The 18,289-nt window shown below is 69.0% G+C and overlaps 1 protein-coding gene across 1 annotated transcript; it reads left to right on the top strand.

Moving 5' to 3' along the window:
* The first annotated feature begins 3,778 nt into the window (after positions 1 to 3,778).
* LOC142015076 (eukaryotic translation initiation factor 3 subunit C-like) lies at positions 3,779 to 18,250 on the top strand. Its single transcript, XM_074998482.1, has 21 exons — positions 3,779 to 3,852; positions 4,441 to 4,551; positions 5,230 to 5,295; positions 8,358 to 8,547; positions 8,801 to 8,926; positions 8,996 to 9,050; positions 9,145 to 9,263; positions 9,912 to 10,039; positions 11,556 to 11,697; positions 12,357 to 12,460; positions 12,988 to 13,129; positions 13,449 to 13,574; positions 14,543 to 14,636; positions 14,782 to 14,969; positions 15,442 to 15,666; positions 15,831 to 16,194; positions 16,393 to 16,552; positions 16,632 to 16,697; positions 16,776 to 16,863; positions 17,132 to 17,294; positions 18,120 to 18,250. Exons 2-21 carry the CDS (start codon positions 4,454 to 4,456, stop codon positions 18,203 to 18,205), a joined length of 2,730 nt encoding a protein of 909 aa, XP_074854583.1. The 5' UTR covers positions 3,779 to 3,852; positions 4,441 to 4,453; the 3' UTR covers positions 18,206 to 18,250.
* The last annotated feature ends 39 nt before the right edge of the window (positions 18,251 to 18,289 follow it).

Raw genomic sequence — 18,289 nt, 5'->3', positions numbered from 1 at the left:
GGGCCACCCGGCCACCACTGCCACCCGCTCGAAGGTGACCAGGAAGGCCTCCGGGTCATCCGCGGGGCCCATCTTCGCCAGGCGTACCGGCGGGGCCGACGCTGGGCCCTCCCCAGGAGCTTCTTGCCGTGGCTCGGCGGGTAACGGCACCAGGGCTGCCAGCTGCTGCAGGCACCGTTGCTGGTGCTCCTGGCTCTGTGCCATCAGCTCCGTCAGGAGCCGCTGCTGCTGGGCTCCCAGCTGCTGGAGTAATTGCTGCTGCTGCTGCAGTTGGGCAGCTTGCTGCTTTTGCTGGCTCTCCGCCAAATACTGCAGTAACCTGTCCATCTCCATTGGGGAAGCAGAGTTAGCAGCGATACAAGAACCCACAAAACAAGCACCAGAGGGAAAGAGGAGAGAGAGAGAGAGAGAGAGAAAAAAAAGATAGCGGACAGTTGCCCTCACTGTCCAGGGACCTTCCCCTCCGTGGGTCTGCGCCCACCTCCTCACCCCTTACGTCAGGGGTGGGGACCAAGTGCCCACATTCTCCACCACGTGTAGCACGTCCCGTCACGCCCAGCCCCTTGGTCTAGGGCGGGTGGCAACAAAAGAGGGGGTTAGGGCACCAGCCCGCACTCAGTTCGGGCAGTCAGCGGCTCACCGCTACCCCCGTACAGGCCCCAGCCCTCCGTCCAGGGCGGGGCAGCAGTTCACAAGAGTTATATAGCTCTGGGCCCAGCCCTCAGTTTGGGGCGGGGCAGCAACACAAGGGAAAACACCAGCCCAGCCCTCAGTTTGGGGCGGGGCAGCAACACAAGGGTCTACAGACAGGCTCAGCGGGGGCTGGCCCTGTCAGGGAGGGGGTCGCAGGCCCTCCCACTCCACTGCGACCCGGCCCGGGGCCCTGGGGGTCGCTCACATGCAACCCTGGCAGTGGGGATCCAGACCGCAACACACTGCCATTGGTTCCCGAGCGACGTTCCCCGGGCCACTTCCTACCTCTCCCTCTGTTGGCGGCAGGTCCCAGTCCATCTGGTCGGGGGGTCCTCCTAGGTCGGTCTCCCCTGGGTCATCCACCTGTGGGGGCTCCGGCCAATCGTCCATGACCACGTCGTTAGGGTAGTCAGGCGGTGGCAATACAGGAGATGCAGGGCGGTCCTGGGTCTGAGTGTTGTAGGGATCCGCCGGGGCTCTGGGGCAGCCTGCTCCCGGGGTCTCTTCCACGGCAGGGGGTCTCCACCGGCGGGAAGGTCCTGGTAGGTCTGGGAAGTCCGGGTAGTCTCCCTGGGGCATACGGACCCGGGGGTGCGTGGGGCCTCTGGGGGCCTGCTCCTCTGGCCTGGCCGGGCGGCCGCAGGCCCTCTCCCTTTGGCCCCGGGGAGCTCGGGCAGGCACGTCCTCCCTGCCCGGAGGCCCAGCCCTGAATGGCTCCCGAGTCCCGACTTTGGCTCTTCTAGCCCTTGGCCCCGCCCTCTGAGGGGCGGGCCTCTGGCCTCCTGACTCCGGCCCCGCCCACCAGGGCCTCTGCAGAGCTTCCCCGGCCTCCGGGTCCGCAGGAGGCCATACTGACCCGCTACAGTGAGCAAATCAGAGAGTGGAGGGGTGGGGGGAAGATCAAGAATTAGATTGAGTTAAGTATGCAGACGAGCCCCTCTAGTGACTCAGAAAGTTCACATCACGATTTAAACCATGTGTTAATGTGCCGAATTTGAATATAAAAGCCAGCTTGGCCGCTTCTCTTTCCAAAATGGTGCGATAATTCCTCTTCAGTAGCACACATACCTTGAGGTCATTGACAGAATGCCCCATTCCATTAAAATGTTGACTAACTGGTTTGTGGATCTGGAGTGTTTTGATGTCTGTTTTGTGCCCGTTGACCCTTTGTCTAAGGGAGTTAGAAGTCTGTCCAATACACAAAGCATCTGGGCATTGTTGGCACAGGATGGCATATATGATGGTAGTAGAGGAGCATGAGAAAGTGCCCGTGATTCTGTGAGTAACCTGGTTAGGTCCAGTGATGGTATTTCCAGAGAAGACATGTGGACAAAGCTGGCAGCGGGCTTTGTTGCAGGGAAAGGTTCCAGTCTATGCCCCGGGAATACCAGTCCTGGAACCTTTCCCTGCAACAAAGCTCGCTGCCAGCTTTGTCCACATATCTTCTCTGGAAATACCATCACTGGACCTAACCAGGTTACTCACAGAATCACGGGCACTTTCTCATGCTCCTCTACTACCATCATATATGCCATCATGTGCCAACAATGCCCAGATGCTTTGTATATTGGACAGACGTCTAACTCCCTTAGACAAAGGGTCAACGGGCACAAAACAGACATCTAAACACTCCAGATCCACAGACCAGTTAGTCAACATTTTAATGGAATGGGCCATTCTGTCAATGACCTAAAGCTATGTGTGTTACTGAAGAGGAATTATCGCACCGTTTTAGAACGAGAAGTGGACGAGCTGACATTTATATTCAAATTTGGAACATTAACACTTGGTTTAAATCGTGATGTGAACTTTCTGAGTCACTATAGGGGCTCGTCTACATAGTTGGCTCAATCTAATTCTTGACCTTCCCCCCCACCCCTCCACTCTGATTTGCTCACCTTGATTATCTTTTTCTGATTTGTCCTCCTTGCTTAATGTTTTTGGTTCTCTGTGTCTTAAATATTGAGTCTGTTCTGGTCTGGCTGTGGTCTGAAGAAGTGGGTCTGTCCCACGAAAGCTCACATAATAAACTATTTTGCTCATCTTTAAAGTGCTACTTGACTGCTTTTTGTTTTGATAGTGTATAGACTAGCACGGCTTCCTCTCTGTTACTACTGAACAAAGAGAAGGGTGGAGCCAAGCTGGTTTTGAATGTGGGGGGGCGGCAGTTAGAGGCTGGGGGAAGAGGGAGCTGGAAGGCAGCCAGCCTGAGGAGGGGGAAAGCTACACCCCAGAGGGGCCCCCCTCGGGCTCTTCTCCCCAGGACAGGTTGGAAGGACTGTCTCTGGCTGCTGTACTGTTGCTTCTGTGAGAAACTGGGCATCTGTTGCCTAATAAACCTCCTGTTGTACCTGCTGAGTGAGAGTCACTCCTGCCAGCGGACGGGGTGCAGTGTAGGGGGACCCCGAACCCCATCACAGATGCACCCTGACACGTCACGTGTGCAATGATACATCATACAAGTTACACGCACACTGACGTATGATCACCCTGTCGTATGTGCACCATCACACAAGTTACACACACTGACACGTCAGATGCATACTGACACGTCACGTGCGCACTAATATCTCGTGTGCACCATGTCACAAGTTCTGCACATACTGACACATCCTGTGTGCACCAACATGTTCCACAGCCAGACACGTTACACGTGCACCGACAAATCACTTGCACAGCAGTGCACATGTGCACACTGCCATGTCACACGCACACCCACATGGCATAGACACCAAGGGATGCATGCCCCGACTGGTGCACACGCCCGCTCGTGCACCCACGCCCCGACTGGTGCACACGCCCAGCCGTACACGCCCCGACTGGTGCACACGCCCGCCCGTGCACGCCCCGACTGGTGCACACGCCCGCCCGTGCACGCCCCGACTGGTGCACACGCCCGCTCGTGCACCCACGCTCCGACATCTCCCACAGCCGGTGGGCAGCGGCTCAGCCCGGCTGCCGGACTCTTTTCCCGGCGTGCCCCGCTCCGAGCCCGGGACTCCGTTTCCCGGCGTGCCCTGCGGGCGGGGCTGGGCCGCGAGATTTCCCGGCGTGCGCTGCGCGGCCGCTTTCCCTTCTGCGCATGCGCCCTGCGCACTTCCGGCTTCGCAACGCGGAGGGGCCCGACCCAGCGGCAGCGGCAGCGGCAGCGTGTGCGGGGTGCGGCGGGGAGGTTTGGGGTGTGATGAGGCGGTGGGGGGAGGTTTGGGGTGTGATGGGGCGGTGGGGGGGTTGTGGGGTGTGATGGGGAGGTTTGGGGTGTGATGGGGCGGTGGGGGGGTTGTGGGGTGTGATGGGGAAGTTTGGGGTGTGATGGGGCGGTGGGGGGGGTTGTGGGGTGTGATGGGGAGGTTTGGGGTGTGATGGGGCGGTGGGGGGGGTTGTGGGGTGTGATGGGGGTCGGGGTGTGATGGGGCGGTGGGGGGGTTGTGGGGTGTGATGGGGAAGTTTGGGGTGTGATGGGGCGGTGGGGGGGTTGTGGGGTGTGATGGGGAGGTTTGGGCTGTGATGGGGCGGTGGGGGGGTTTGGGGTGTAACGGGGGTCGGGGTGTGATGGGGTGGTGGGGGGGTTTGGGGTGTGATGAGGCGGTGGGGGGGGTTGTGGGGTGTGACGGGGGTCGGGGTGTGATGGGGCGGTGGGGGGGTTGTGGGGTGTGATGGGGAGGTTTGGGCTGTGATGGGGCGGTGGGGGGGTTTTGGGGTGTGACGGGGGTGGGGGGTTGACCCACCCACTCTCTCCCCCACCAGGCCAGCCAGCACCATGTCCCGTTTCTTCACCACGGGCTCGGACAGCGAGTCGGAGTCGTCGCTCTCGGGGGACGAGCTGGTGGCAAAACCCGTCGGGGGCAACTACAGCAAGTGAGGGGTGGGCATGGGCAGGCAGTACCTGGGTGTGGGGGGATGGTGGGGGGTGCCTGAGGGAGGGGGCTGGGACTGTGGGTGGATGCTGGTGAGTGCCAGAGTTAGGGGGGTACTTGAGGGGTGGGGCTGGGGTTACGGGGAGGCGGGGAGTACCTGAGGTGTGAGGCCAGGATTAAGGGGGGGTGGCAGGTACCTGAGGGGTGGGGGCAGTGGGGGGTACCTGAAGGAGGGGACTGGGGTTATGGGAGGATGGCAGGGGGTACCTAAGTGGTGGGGCCTGGGTTATGGGGAGGTGGGGGTACCTGAGGTGTGAGGCTGGGGGCAAGGGGGGGCAGGGAGTACCTGAGGTGTGAGGCTAGGTATGGGGGGATGGCGGGGGGTACCTGAGGGGTGGGACCAGGGTCACGGGGAGGTGGGCGGTACCTGAGGTGGGAACAGGATTAAGGGGGGGCGAGGAGTAACTGAGGGGTGGGGACGGGGGTAAGGGAGGGGGTATCTGAGGGGTGCGAGATGGGCGCAGGGCAGGCAGGTACCATGAGTGCAGTGTGGGGCCTGGCGGGTGCAGAGTCCGGCCCCCCCTTGGTTGGAGGATTTCTGGGGCAAGGGGGAGCCTGGGGTCAGCAGGTCCCCTGAGCCCTGGTGGTCTGTGCACCCACCTGCCCGTCCTGCCCACAGGCCCATTCTGCTGAGCGAGGATGAGGAGGACACCAAGCGGGTGGTGCGCAGCGCCAAGGACAAGCGGTAAGTTGGGGCCTGGTGGGCGGGGCAGCAGCGCGCATCGGGGCAGGGCAGCTGGACGGGGCCCCCGGGGTATAGGCTCAGCAGGGTGGGGGGGGGGGCCGACGTGGGCCCCTCTGTCCCCAGCTCAGCGGGGTGGGGGTGTGTCTGAGGGAGGCAGGGTGACGGGAGGCGGTGGGGGGCAGGAGAGTTGGGGTGTGGGGCGAGGGGAGGCCGTGGAGGGAAGGGGAGTTGGGGTGCGGGGCGCGGCAGGCTGGGGCGAGCGGAGGCCGCGGGGGGCAGGGGAGTTGGGGTGTGGGGCACAGGGAGGCCGTGGGGGGCAGGGAGTTGGGGGTGTGGGGCACAGGGAGGCCGCGGGGGGCAGGGAGTTGGGGTGTGAGGCACAGCAGGCCGGGGCGAGGGGCAGGGGAGTTGGGGTATGGGGTGAGGGGAGGCCGCGGGGGGCAGGGAGTTGGGGTATGGGGCGAGGGGAGGCCGTGGAGGGAAGGGGAGTTGGGGTGCGGGGCGCGGCAGGCTGGGGTGAGGGGAGGCCGCGGGGGGCAGGGGAGTTGGGGTGTGGGGCACAGGGAGGCCGCGGGGGGCAGGGAGTTGGGGTGTGGGGCACAGGGAGGCCGCGGGGGGCAGGGGAGTTGGGGTACGGGGCGAGGGGAGGCCGCGGGGGGCAGGGGAGTTGGGGTACGGGGCGAGGGGAGGCCGTGGAGGGAAGGGGAGTTGGGGTGCGGGGCGCGGCAGGCTGGGGTGAGGGGAGGCCGCGGGGGGCAGGGGAGTTGGGGTGTGGGGCACAGGGAGGCTGCGGGGGGCAGGGAGTTGGGGTGTGGGGCACAGGGAGGCCGCGGGGGGCAGGGAGTTGGGGTGTGGGGCACAGGGAGGCCGCGGGGGGCAGGGAGTTGGGGTGTGGGGCACAGGGAGGCCGCGGGGGGCAGGGAGTTGGGGTGTGAGGCACAGCAGGCCGGGGCGAGGGGCAGGGGAGTTGGGGTATGGGGTGAGGGGAGGCCGCGGGGGGCAGGGAGTTGGGGTATGGGGCGAGGGGAGGCCGCGGGGGGCAGGGGAGTTGGGGTATGGGGCGAGGGGAGGCCGCGGGGGGCAGGGGAGTTGGGGTATGGGGCGAGGGGAGGCCGCGGGGGGCAGGGGAGTTGGGGTATGGGGCGAGGGGAGGCCGCGGGGGGCAGGGGAGTTGGGGTACGGGGCGAGGGGAGGCCGCGGGGGGCAGGGGAGTTGGGGTACGGGGCGAGGGGAGGCCGCGGGGGGCAGGGGAGTTGGGGTACGGGGCGAGGGGAGGCCGCGGGGGGCAGGGAGTTGGGGTACGGGGCGAGGGGAGGCCACGGGGGGCAGGGGAGTTGGGTTGCGGGGCGAGGGGAGGCCACGGGGGCAGGGGAGTTGGGGTGTGGGGCGAGGGGAGGCCACGGGGGGCAGGGAGTTGGGGTACGGGGCGAGGGGAGGCCGCGGGGGGCAGGGGAGTTGGGGTACGGGGCGAGGGGAGGCCGCGGGGGGCAGGGGAGTTGGGGTATGGGGTGAGGGGAGGCTGCGGGGGGCAGGGAGTTGGGGTACGGGGCGAGGGGAGGCTGCGGGGGGCAGGGGAGTTGGGGTGCGGGGCGAGGGGAGGCTGCGGGGGGCAGGGGAGTTGGGGTATGGGGTGAGGGGAGGCCGCGGGGGGCAGGGAGTTGGGGTACGGGGCGAGGGGAGGCCGCGGGGGCAGGGGAGTTGGGGTATGGGGTGAGGGGAGGCTGCGGGGGGCAGGGAGTTGGGGTACGGGGCGAGGGGAGGCTGCGGGGGGCAGGGGAGTTGGGGTGCGGGGCGAGGGGAGGCCGCGGGGGGCAGGGGAGTTGGGGTATGGGGTGAGGGGAGGCCGCGGGGGCAGGGAGTTGGGGTACGGGGCGAGGGGAGGCCGCGGGGGGCAGGGGAGTTGGGGTATGGGGCGAGGGGAGGCCGCGGGGGGCAGGGGAGTTGGGGTATGGGGCGAGGGGAGGCCGCGGGGGGCAGGGGAGTTGGGGTGCGGGGCGAGGGGAGGCCGCGGGGGGCAGGGAGTTGGGGTGCGGGGCGAGGGGAGGCCGCGGGGGGCAGGGGAGTTGGGGTGTGGGGCGAGGGGAGGCCGCGGGGGGCAGGGGAGTTGGGGTGTGGGGCACAGCAGGCCGGGGCGAGGGGAGGCTGCGAGGGGCAGGGGAGTTGGGGCGAGGGGAGGCCGCGGGGGGCAGGGGAGTTGGGGTACGGGGCGAGGGGAGGCCGCGGGGGGCAGGGGAGTTGGGTTGCGGGGCGAGGGGAGGCCACGGGGGCAGGGAGTCGGGGCGAGGGGAGGCCGCGGGGGGCAGGGGAGTTGGGGTACGGGGCAAGGGGAGGCCGCGGGGGGCAGGGGAGTTGGGTTGCGGGGCGAGGGGAGGCCACGGGGGCAGGGGAGTCGGGGCGAGGGGAGGCCGCGGGGGGCAGGGGAGTTGGGGCGAGGGGAGGCCGCGGGGGGCAGGGAGTCGGGGTACGGGGCGAGGGGAGCCGCGGGGGGCAGGGAGTCGGGGCGAGGGGAGGCCGCGGGGGGCAGGGGAGTCGGGGCGAGGGGAGGCCGCGGGGGGCAGGGAGTCGGGGTACGGGGCGAGGGGAGGCCGCGGGGGGCAGGGAGTCGGGGCGAGGGGAGGCCGCGGGGGGCAGGGGAGTTGGGGTACGGGGCGAGGGGAGGCCGCGGGGGGCAGGGAGCCGGGGCGAGGGGAGGCCGCGGGGGGCAGGGGAGTTGGGGTACGGGGCGAGGGGAGGCCGCGGGGGGCAGGGAGCCGGGGCGAGGGGAGGCCGCGGGGGGCAGGGGAGTTGGGGTACGGGGCGAGGGGAGGCCGCGGGGGGCAGGGAGCCGGGGCGAGGGGGAGGCCGCGGGGGGCAGGGGAGTTGGGGTACGGGGCGAGGGGAGGCCGCGGGGGGCAGGGAGCCGGGGCGAGGGGAGGCCGCGGGGGGCAGGGGAGTTGGGGTACGGGGCGAGGGGAGGCCGCGGGGGGCAGGGAGCCGGGGCGAGGGGAGGCCGCGGGGGGCAGGGAGTCGGGGCGTGGGGCGGCCAGCCTAGGCCCAGGCCCCTCTGACGCCGGCTGGCGCAGGTTCGAGGAGCTCACCAACCTGATCAAGACGATCCGCAACGCGATGAAGATCCGGGACGTGACCCGGTGCCTGGAGGAGTTCGAGCTGCTGGGCCGGGCCTACGGCAAGGCGCGCGGCGTGGTGGACAAGGAGGGGGTGCCCCGCTTCTACGTGCGCATCCTGGCCGACCTGGAGACCTACCTCAACGAGGTGCGCGCTGCACCGGGCTGCCTGCGTGGCCCTGGCCGGCGGGCGCCCGCCAGCTCTTCAGGCGGTGGCCTGGCCCTGCGGGAGGCCGCTCTGTGGGGCTGTGCTCCCGGCCGGGGAGGGGGCAGCTGTGTGGGGAGGGCCAGCCGGCCGCGCTCGGGGTCAGAGGGCGGCTGAGCGGGGCCGCGGGGAGCTCAGCCCGCAGCGCCCGATGGGCGGGCTCGGCTCGGCTGCCACGGCTGCTGTCTGCCTCCAGCTGTGGGAGGACAAGGAGGGCAAGAAGAAGATGAACAAGAACAACGCCAAGGCGCTGAGCACCCTGCGCCAGAAGATCCGCAAGTACAACCGGGACTACGAGAGCCAGATTGCCAGCTACAAACAGGTGGGAGCCGGGGCAGGGCTGGGGGGAGTGGGGGCTGGGGGGGCCTGTCTCACCCGCCTGTCTCCCCAGAACCCCGAGCAGTCGGCGGCCGAGGACGAGGAACGGAAGAGTGACGAGTCGGAAGGTGAGGCTGGGCCAGGGCCGGGGCTGGAAGGGGGGGCACTGCCTGGGGCGGGGCTGGGCCCTTGCACTCACCCTGTGCACCTCTCCCTTCCCAGGGTCGTCCTCCTCCTCCTCCTCGGAGGACGAGGACGGCGAGGGCCTGAGTGCGGCCGCCTTCCTCAAGAAGAAGGAGCCGTTGGGCGAGGCGCGTGGCAAGCTGCTCAAGAAGGCGGAGGTGAGGATGCAGCTGGGGGTGGCTCTGGGTTCCAGCTCGCTGAGGGCCCTGCACCTACCGGCAGCGCCGCTGGCGTAATGCATGTCGCCTCGCGTTTGCCAGCGTGCTCGCTGGCCGGGGGGAGGAGGGGGTCCCAGTGTGCTCGCTGGCCGGCCGCAGGGGCGGGGGGGAGGAGGGGGGTCCCAGCGTGCTCGCTGGCCGGCCGCAGGGGAGGAGGGGGGTCCCAGCGTGCTCGCTGGCCGGCCGCGGGGGAGGAGGGGGTCCCAGCGTGCTCGCTGGCCGGCCGCGGGGGGAGGAGGGGGTCCCAGCGTGCTCGCTGGCCGGCCGCAGGGGAGGAGGGGGTCCCAGCGTGCTCGCTGGCCGGCCGCGGGGGAGGAGGGGGTGTCCCAGCGTGCTCGCTGGCCGGCCGCGGGGGAGGAGGGGGGTCCCAGCGTGCTCGCTGGCCGGCCGCGGGGGAGGAGGGGGTCCCAGCGTGCTCGCTGGCCGGCCGCGGGGGAGGAGGGGGGTCCCAGCGTGCTCGCTGGCTGGCCGCGGGGGGGGGGGTCCCAGTGTGCTCGCTGGCCGGCTGCGGGGGGGTTTGCCAGCTGCAGACCCCCGGCTGGGCTGGTTCCTAGCAGCCCACCTGGCATTGTGCCCCATCTCGCTCAGGAGGACGAGGAGGATTCTGACTCTGAGTCTGAGGACGAGGACTGGGGGTCGTCAGACTCCGACACCGACTCTGAGTCCGACGAGGATGATGGCAAATACACCTCCTTGGCCTCCAAGTTTCTCAAGAAGTGAGGCTGGGGCCAAGTCTGGGGGGTGGGGCCTTGTGTCTCGCTGGGCTCCTCCCCATGGCTGGGGTGGCAGCGGGGCCGGGGAGGCAGCCACTGGACTGATATGACCCGGCTCTGGGCACAGCTGGGAAATCAGTTTAGCCCGGCTGGGATTTCCCTCTCGCTGAAGCAAATCCAACCAGCACCTCTGCCAGCCCCATGGGCCAGCCAGGAGCCACGCGAGCAACCCACATGCTCCTCAGCTGCTCCTAGTGCCCACCAGCTGTCGCCCTGCTTGGGGGCGGGGGGTGGGGGGGGGGAGCGTTATTAAACTAGCTCCACACGGATTCCCGCCCGGGCCGGGCCCGGCCCAGCCCAGCCCTGCTCCAGGTCCCGGTCAGTGTGCGCTCGGTTCTTACCCATACAGCAGGCGTTGGCCGCCTGCGAGGCCGCCCGCGGAAGGCTTGCTAGCACAGGCAGGAAGAGCAGGGCGAGGGAGATTCACTGCGGAAGTGGTACCCCACGCGTCTCGCTGCTGGCCAGCCGGGGCTGCTCTGTGCTGAGTCCTTCAGAGGCTCTGCCAGTGCACCTGTGGAGTGGGATCCCAGCTCCTATCGGCTCGTCCACCGAGAGAGAAAACTGGAACCAAGGTGGTCGGTGCCGGGGCCGTGTTACAGCCTTCCACGCCGAGGGAAGGGTCTTGGTTTTCTGTCCGCGGGCTGTGGACGTCTGGGTCTTTGTTTAGTTCATCATCCTGGCTGTGAATGTCGCCACTAAAATGTTCCAGTGCAGCGGCAGAGCCGGTGTCCCCAGCGTCCTGTACGAGCACGGCACGGAGGCGCAAGTAGCGTAGACAGACTCAGGCTGTCACCAGCTTCCACCACACACTTCACCTGCTTGGGCCACCTGGCACACGGGGGCAGAACTGCCAGTCCCCACAGACCCACTCACGGCCCGGCTGGGGGCAGAGCTGCAGAGCCGCCGGCCTGGGCTGCCCCACTCACGGCCCGGCTGGGGGCAGAGCTGCAGAGCTGCTGGCCTGGGCTGCCCCACTCGCGGCCCGGCTGGGGGCAGAGCTGCAGAGCCACCGGCCTGGGCTGCCCCACTCATGGCCCGGCTGGGGGCAGAGCTGCAGAGCCGCTGGCCTGGGCTGCCCCACTCACGGCCCGGCTGGGGGCAGAGCTGCAGAGCTGCTGGCCTGGGCTGCCCCACTCGCGGCCCGGCTGGGGGCAGAGCTGCAGAGCCGCTGGCCTGGGCTGCCCCACTCATGGCCCGGCTGGGGGCAGAGCTGCAGAGCTGCTGGCCTGGGCTGCCCCACTCACGGCCCGGCTGGGGGCAGAGCTGCAGAGCCGCTGGCCCGGGCTGCCCCACTCACGGCCCAGCTGGGGGCAGAGCTGCAGAGCTGCTGGCCTGGGCTGCCCCACTCATGGCCCGGCTGGGGGCAGAGCTGCTGGCCTGGGCTGCCCCACTCACGGCCCGGCTGGGGGCAGAGCTGCTGGCCTGGGCTGCCCCACTCACGGCCTGACTGTGCGCACAGGGACGAGGACAAGAAGATGACGGAGAAGAAGCGGGAGGAGAAAAGCAAGAAGAAACATGACCGCAAAGCCAAGAAGTACGAGGATGAGGAAGATGAGGGCGGCGAGTGGGAGAAGGTCAAGGGAGGGGCACCCCTGGTCAAGGTGAGAGCCCAGGTGGGGGAGGGGCTTGGGGGGCTGGCAGTGGGGCTCAAGGCCTAGGGTGCACTCTGAGGGGTGGGCTGGGGGGGCTACCAGGGGGGCCCAAGGCCTGGGCTGTGCTCTGGGGGAGGGGCTGGCAGTGGGGCCCGAGGCCTGGGCCGTGCTCTGGGGGAGGGGCTTGGGGGGCTGGCAGTGGGGCCCAAGGCCTGGGCCGTGCTCTGGGGGAGGGGCTTGGGGGGCTGGCAGTGGGGCCCAAGGCCTGGGCCGCGCTCTGGGGGAGGGGCTTGGGGGGCTGGCAGTGGGGCCCAAGGCCTGGGCCGCGCTCTGGGGGAGGGGCTTGGGGGGGCTGGCAGTGGGGCCCAAGGCCTGGGCCGCGCTCTGGGGGAGGGGCTTGGGGGGCTGGCAGTGGGGCCCAAGGCCTGGGCCGCGCTCTGGGGGAGAGGCTTGGGGGGCTGGCAGTGGGGCCCAAGGCCTGGGCCGCGCTCTGGGGGAGAGGCTTGGGGGGCTGGCAGTGGGGCCCAAGGCCTGGGCCGTGCTCTGGGGGAGGGGCTTGGGGGGCTGGCAGTGGGGCCCAAGGCCTGGGCCGCGCTCTGGGGGAGAGGCTTGGGGGGCTGGCAGTGGGGCTCGAGGCCTGGGCCTGACCTGTTCCCTGCCCTGCTCAGGAGAAGCCCAAGATGTTTGCCAAGGGCACCGAGATCAACCACGCCGTGGTGGTGAAGAAGCTCAATGAAATTTTGCAGGCCCGTGGGAAGAAGGGCACAGACCGGTGAGTGCAGCTTTCTCCCGGCATGTCCTGGGGCGTTGGGTCCCCTGCCTTGGGCACTGGAAGGGTGAGCCCTGCTCCCAGCATGCACCCCTGCCCTGGGTGTGGGGGGGCTGACCCCTGCTCCCAGCATGCACTGGGATATCAGCTCCCCTGCCCTTGGTGTGGGGGGGCTGACCCCTGCTCCCAGCATGCACTGGGATATCAGCTCCCCTGCCCTTGGTGTGGGGGGGGTGACCCCTGCTCCCAGCATGCACTGGGATATCAGCTCCCCTGCCCTTGGTGTGGGGGGGGTGACCCCTGCTCCCAGCATGCACTGGGATATCAGCTCCCCTGCCCTGGGTGTGTGGGGGGGTGACCCCTGCTCCCAGCATGCACTGGGCTGTCAAGTGGCCAGGGGGACGAGTGGGGAGGGTATTGGCCATTTCCCAGCCTCATCAGTGCAGGGGCGGAGCTCCCCAGTGTGCTCGTGGGGGGTGGGCCGTATCCCAGCATGCCTCGGGACCCTGATGGGTCTCCCCACCCTGCAGGGCCGCCCAGATCGAGCTGCTGCAGCTGCTGGTGAGCATTGCCTCTGAGAACAGCTTGGGCATTGCCATGGATCTCAAGATCAAGTTCAACATCGTGGCCTCTCTCTACGACTACAACCCCAACCTGGCCAGCTACATGAAGGTGAGGGGCAGGGCCTTCTTGGACTGCCCCCTTCATAGGGGTGAGGGGCGGGGCTGGGGGCAGGGCCTCCTTTGATTGCCACCTGCATGGAGGTGAGGGGTGGGATGTGGGCATGGGGTCTCCTTTGTTTGTCACCTATATGAAGGTGAGGGGTGGGGTTTCCTTTGACTGTTCCCTACATGGAAGTGAGGAGTGGGGCCTTCTTTGATTGCCGCCTATCCGAAGGTGGGGGCGGGGCCTCTTTTGACGGCCCCTGCTGGGCGAGGGTGTGGCTGCTCGGGGCTGGGCTGCAGGGCTGACACCCCTGCGTTGAGCGCAGCCGGAGATGTGGAAGAAATGCCTGGACAGCATTGACGAGCTCCTGGACGTCCTCTTTGCCAACCCCAACATCTTCGTGGGCGAGAACATTGTGGAGGAGTCGGAGAACCTCTCCAACCCGGAGCAGGTATCGGGCGCAGCCGCAGGCGGGAGAACGCCCTGGCCAGGCTGTGCCGCTCTCCGCTGGGCCTTACGCTTGGCTGCAGGGAGCCGGTACCCGGCTGTGTGCCCCGCTTCCCTCGGCCACCGCCCCGTGCCGAGGCCTGTCCCTCACCTGGCTGGCAGCGCCTGCTGCCTCAGCTCCCTCCCTGTGGGGTGGCAGGGCAAGGGCAGTGGAGGGGCTCCCCGGGGGGGCATGTGGGTGGGGAGGGCTCCCTGTGGGGGACGGGCAGTGGAGCGGCTCCCGGGGGGGGCAGGTGCAGGGAAGGGGCTCCCCCTGGGGGACGGATGGGGGGGGTTAGGACTCCCTGTGGGGGATAGGCAGTGGAGTGGCTCCCGGGGAGGGGGGCAGGTGCAGGGAAGGGGTTCCCCCTGGGGGACAGATGGGGGGGTTAGGACTCCCTGTGGGGGACGGGCAGTGGAGCGGCTCCCGGGGGGGGGGGGGCAGGTGCAGGGAAGGGGTTCCCCCTGGGGGACAGGTAGTGGGGTTAGGACTCCCTGTGGGGGATGGACAGTGGAGTGGCTCCCGGGGGTGGGGCAGGTGCAGGGAAGGGGTTCCCCCTGGGGGACAGATGTGGGGGTTAGGACTCCCTGTGGGGGATGGACAGTGGAGTGGCTCCCGGGGGGGGGGCAGGTGCAGGGAAGGGGTTCCCCCTGGGGGACAGATGGGGGGGTTAGGACTCCCTGTGGAGGACGGGCAGTGGAGCGGCTCCCCCGGTGGGACAGGTGCAGGGAAGGGGCTCCCCTGGGGGACAGATGGGGGGGTTAGGACTCCCTGTGGGGGACGGGCAGTGGAGCGGCTCCCCCGGTGGGACAGGTGGGGGTTCGGGCTCCCATGGGGTCCAGGCTGGGCGACCGAGGGAGGCTTCCTGTGGGTAGCAGGGCTGGGGCTGGGGCTGGGGCTGGGTTGTGTGGGTGACTGTGCCCCTCTGGCAGCCCCTGCGGGTGCGCGGCTGCATCCTCACGCTGGTGGAGCGCATGGACGAGGAGTTCACCAAGATCATGCAGAACACGGACCCGCACTCCCAGGGTGAGCGCCCGGGGCCGGGGGGCGGGGGCGGAGGCGGGCTCCCAAGGGAGCGAGCGCAGTGGCTGGTGCGTTCCTGCTGCGCAGGCAGGCGGAGTTGGGGCGTGGCTGCCGGCTGGGCCCATCTCACCCCCCCGTGCGCCCCCAGAGTACGTGGAGCACCTGAAGGACGAGGCGCGGGTGTGCGGGATCCTGAGCCGGGTGCAGCAGTACCTGCAAGAGAGGGGCGCCCCCGAGGAGCTGTGCCGAGCCGACCTGCGCCGTGTGCTCCACACCTACTACAAGTTCGACTACAAGGCCCTGCAGCGCCAGCAGGGCCCCGCCGGCGACTCCAAGGTACCCCCCCTAGCAGGACCCCCGCCGGCGACTCCCAGGTACCTCCCCTAGCAGGGCCCCCGCCGGCGACTCCCAGGTACCCCCTTAGCAGGACCCCCGCCGGCGACTCCCAGGTACCCCCCCTAGCAGGACCCCGCCGGCGACTCCCAGGTACCCCCTTAGCAGGACCCCCGCCGGCGACTCCCAGGTACCCCCCCTAGCAGGGCCCCCGCCGGCGACTCCCAGGTACCCCCACCCCCAAGCAGGGCCCCACCGGCGACTCCAACATACCCAAAGGCTTGTGCCACTGCCTGCAATGCACCCTGGCCCTCAGTGCCCCCCCTGCCCCCCCCGTATGGCCCATGGCCCCGCCCCCCCCATTTCCCAGACCCCTCCCACAGCCCAGGGCCCCCCCGCCCCCATCCCATGCCCAGGGCCCCGCCCCCCGCCCCCCCCCCCCCCCGAGCCCCGCTGGCTCACCCCGTCGCTGCAGTCGGAGCAGGACCAGGCAGAGAACGAGGGGGAGGACAGCGCGGTGCTCATGGACCGGCTCTGCAAGTACATCTACGCCAAGGACCGGACGGATCGCATCCGCACCTGCGCCATCCTCTGCCACATCTACCACCACGCGCTGCACAGCCGCTGGTTCCAGGCCCGCGACCTCATGCTCATGTCCCACCTGCAGGACAACATCCAGCACGCCGACCCGCCCGTGCAGGTGAGGGCCCCGCAGCCAGCGCGGCTGCCAGCCCCCGCCCGGGGGGACCCCGGGGCTCATGCGCGGCTGGTGGTTCTCCCCGCAGGCCCTACACGGCTCCCGCCCAGGGGTGTTGGGCGAGGGGGACCCCGGGGCTCATGCGCGGCTGGTGGCTCTCCCCACAGATCCTGTACAACCGCACCATGGTGCAGCTGGGGATCTGCGCCTTCCGGCAGGGCATGATCAAGGACGCGCACAATGCGCTGCTGGACATCCAGTCCTCGGGCCGGGCCAAGGAGCTGCTGGGCCAGGGGCTGCTGATGCGCAGCCTGCAGGAGCGCAACCAGGAGCAGGAGAAGATCGAGAAGCGGCGCCAGGTGCCCTTCCACATGCACATCAACCTGGAGCTGCTGGAGTGCGTCTACCTGGTGTCAGCCATGCTGCTGGAGATCCCCTACATGGCCGCCCACGAGTTCGACGCCCGCCGCCGCATGATCAGCAAGCAGTTCCACCACCAGCTGCGCGTGGGCGAGCGCCAGCCTCTGCTGGGTGAGCCCCCGCCCCACGGCCCCGCCCCCTGTTCTGCGGCCGAGCCCCCAGCACGGTCCCCCGCCCCCCTTCCCTCCATCCCGCGGCTCAGTCCCACCCCCATCCCATAGCTGTGGTGACAGCCCTTCGGGGCGGGGCGGGGCCCTGTGCCCCACAGGCGCACCCTGGCGCTCAGCCTGTGCGCTGTGCCGCTGCCAGGGCCCCCCGAGTCGATGCGGGAGCACGTGGTGGCGGCGTCCAAGGCCATGAAGATGGGGGACTGGCGAACCTGCCACCGCTTCATTATCAACGAGAAGATGAATGGGAAGGTCTGGGACCTCTTCCCTGAGGCCGACAAAGTGCGCACCATGCTGGTCAGGTGCGTGGAGCGTGGGGGACGGGGCGCGGGGGCGGGGGCGGGGCCTGCCATGACCACGCCCTCTCTGCTGCACCTGCAGGAAGATCCAGGAGGAGTCACTGCGCACCTACCTCTTCACCTACAGCAGTGTCTACGACTCCATCAGGTAGGGGCGGGGCCGGGGGCAGGGCTGGGAGGCACTGGGGGCGGGGCCTGTCCCTAACTGCACCCCTGCCCCCGCCAGCATGGAGACCCTGTCGGACATGTTCCAGCTGGACCTGCCCACCGTGCACAGTATCATCAGCAAGATGATCATCAACGAGGAGCTCATGGTGAGCGGGGGCAGGGCTGGGGAGGTGGGGCCTGCAGTGGGGGGGGGTGAGCTGGGCCCCCGCAGTGAGCTGAGGGGGGCGTGGCCATGATGGGGCTGGAGGCGGGGCCTGTAGCAAGCATGGGGTGGGGCCTGTACCGAGTGGGGGCTGGGAGTCTGTCGTGAGTGTGGGGTGGCAGGGTTTGTTGTGAGCCGGTGGGGGGGGCAGGGGCCCCATGGCGAGGGGGGCCGGGTGTGGGGCCAGCCCGGCAGTGACCGGGGGCCCGCAGGCCTCGCTGGACCAGCCCACGCAGACGGTGGTGATGCACCGGACGGAGCCCACGGCCCTGCAGAACCTGGCGCTGCAGCTGGCGGAGAAGCTGGGCAACCTGGTGGAGAACAACGAGCGAGTCTTCGACCACAAGCAGGGCAGCTACGGCGGCTACTTCCGGGGTGAGGCCCCTGCCCCGCCCCACAGCCTGCCCATCTCCCCGCCCGGCCCAGCCCCTGCCCACCTACCCACCCACCCACCCACCATGACAGCTACGGCGGCTACTTCCGGGGTGAGGCCCCTGCCCCACGGCCCCACCCCACCCCGCCCCACAGCCTGCCCATCTGCCTGCCTGGCCCAGCCCCGTCCCACCCTGCCCCACAGCCCACCCATCCACCCGCCCAGCCCAGCCCAGCCTACCCACCATGACAGCTACGGCGGCTACGTCTGGGGTGAGGCCCCCACAGGCTGGCTTGGCCCATGTCCCCACCCCCACCCCATCCCACCCACTCACCACAGCAGCTGCAGCGGCTACTTCTGGGGTGAGGCCCCCACGGCCCACGCCCTGCCCTGCCGCACCCACGCACCCACCCACCAGGGCATTTCTGGTAGCTACTTCCAGGGTGAGGCCCCCAACCATCCACCCACCAGGGCACCTCTGGTAGCTACTTCCAAGGTTGAGGCCCCCACCCCATGGCCTGGCCCCTGCCCCGGCCACCCACCCACCCACCAGGGCACCTCTGGTAGCTACTTCCAGGGTGAGGCCCCCACCCACCAGGCCCCACCCCATGGCCCAGCCCCAGCTCTGCCCATCCACCCACCAGGGCAGCTACGGTGCCGACTTCTGGGGTGAGACCTGTCCCCATGGCCCGTCCCCCGTCCATCCACCTGCTACGGCAGCTTTTTCCGGGCTGAGGGCCTGCCCCCCAGCACCATAGCAACGTGCCCCCCACGCTGCTGGGCAGTAGGGCGGCACGACTCCAACTGACTGACACCTTCTCCCCCAGACCAGAAAGACAGCTACCGCAAGAGCGAAGGCGGCTACCTGCGCCGGGGGGGCTACCGCCAGCAGGAGCGACAGGCCAACTACTGAGTGCTGGGGTCCCGCCAGCCCCTCCGAATAAAGCCCTCTCCACGAGCTGCAGCCTGACTCGTCCCTGGGGGTGGGGGGGGGCGG

The sequence above is a fragment of the Carettochelys insculpta genome, chromosome 6 (assembly GCF_033958435.1).
Source record: "Carettochelys insculpta isolate YL-2023 chromosome 6, ASM3395843v1, whole genome shotgun sequence".
Classification (NCBI taxonomy): domain Eukaryota; kingdom Metazoa; phylum Chordata; order Testudines; family Carettochelyidae; genus Carettochelys; species Carettochelys insculpta.
Note: the sequence above shows the minus strand (reverse complement) of the source record. Positions and strands in the feature narration are given on the sequence as shown.

Bases quoted from the DNA above. Each gene is read 5' to 3' on its own strand.
- LOC142015076 (XM_074998482.1), top strand. From the start codon at position 4,454: ATGTCCCGTTTCTTCACCACGGGCTCGGACAGCGAGTCGGAGTCGTCG. The intron at 14,970-15,441 runs GTACCCCCCCTA...CCGTCGCTGCAG, and splicing joins GCCCCGCCGGCGACTCCAAG to TCGGAGCAGGACCAGGCAGA. The intron at 15,667-15,830 runs GTGAGGGCCCCG...CTCTCCCCACAG, and splicing joins ACGCCGACCCGCCCGTGCAG to ATCCTGTACAACCGCACCAT.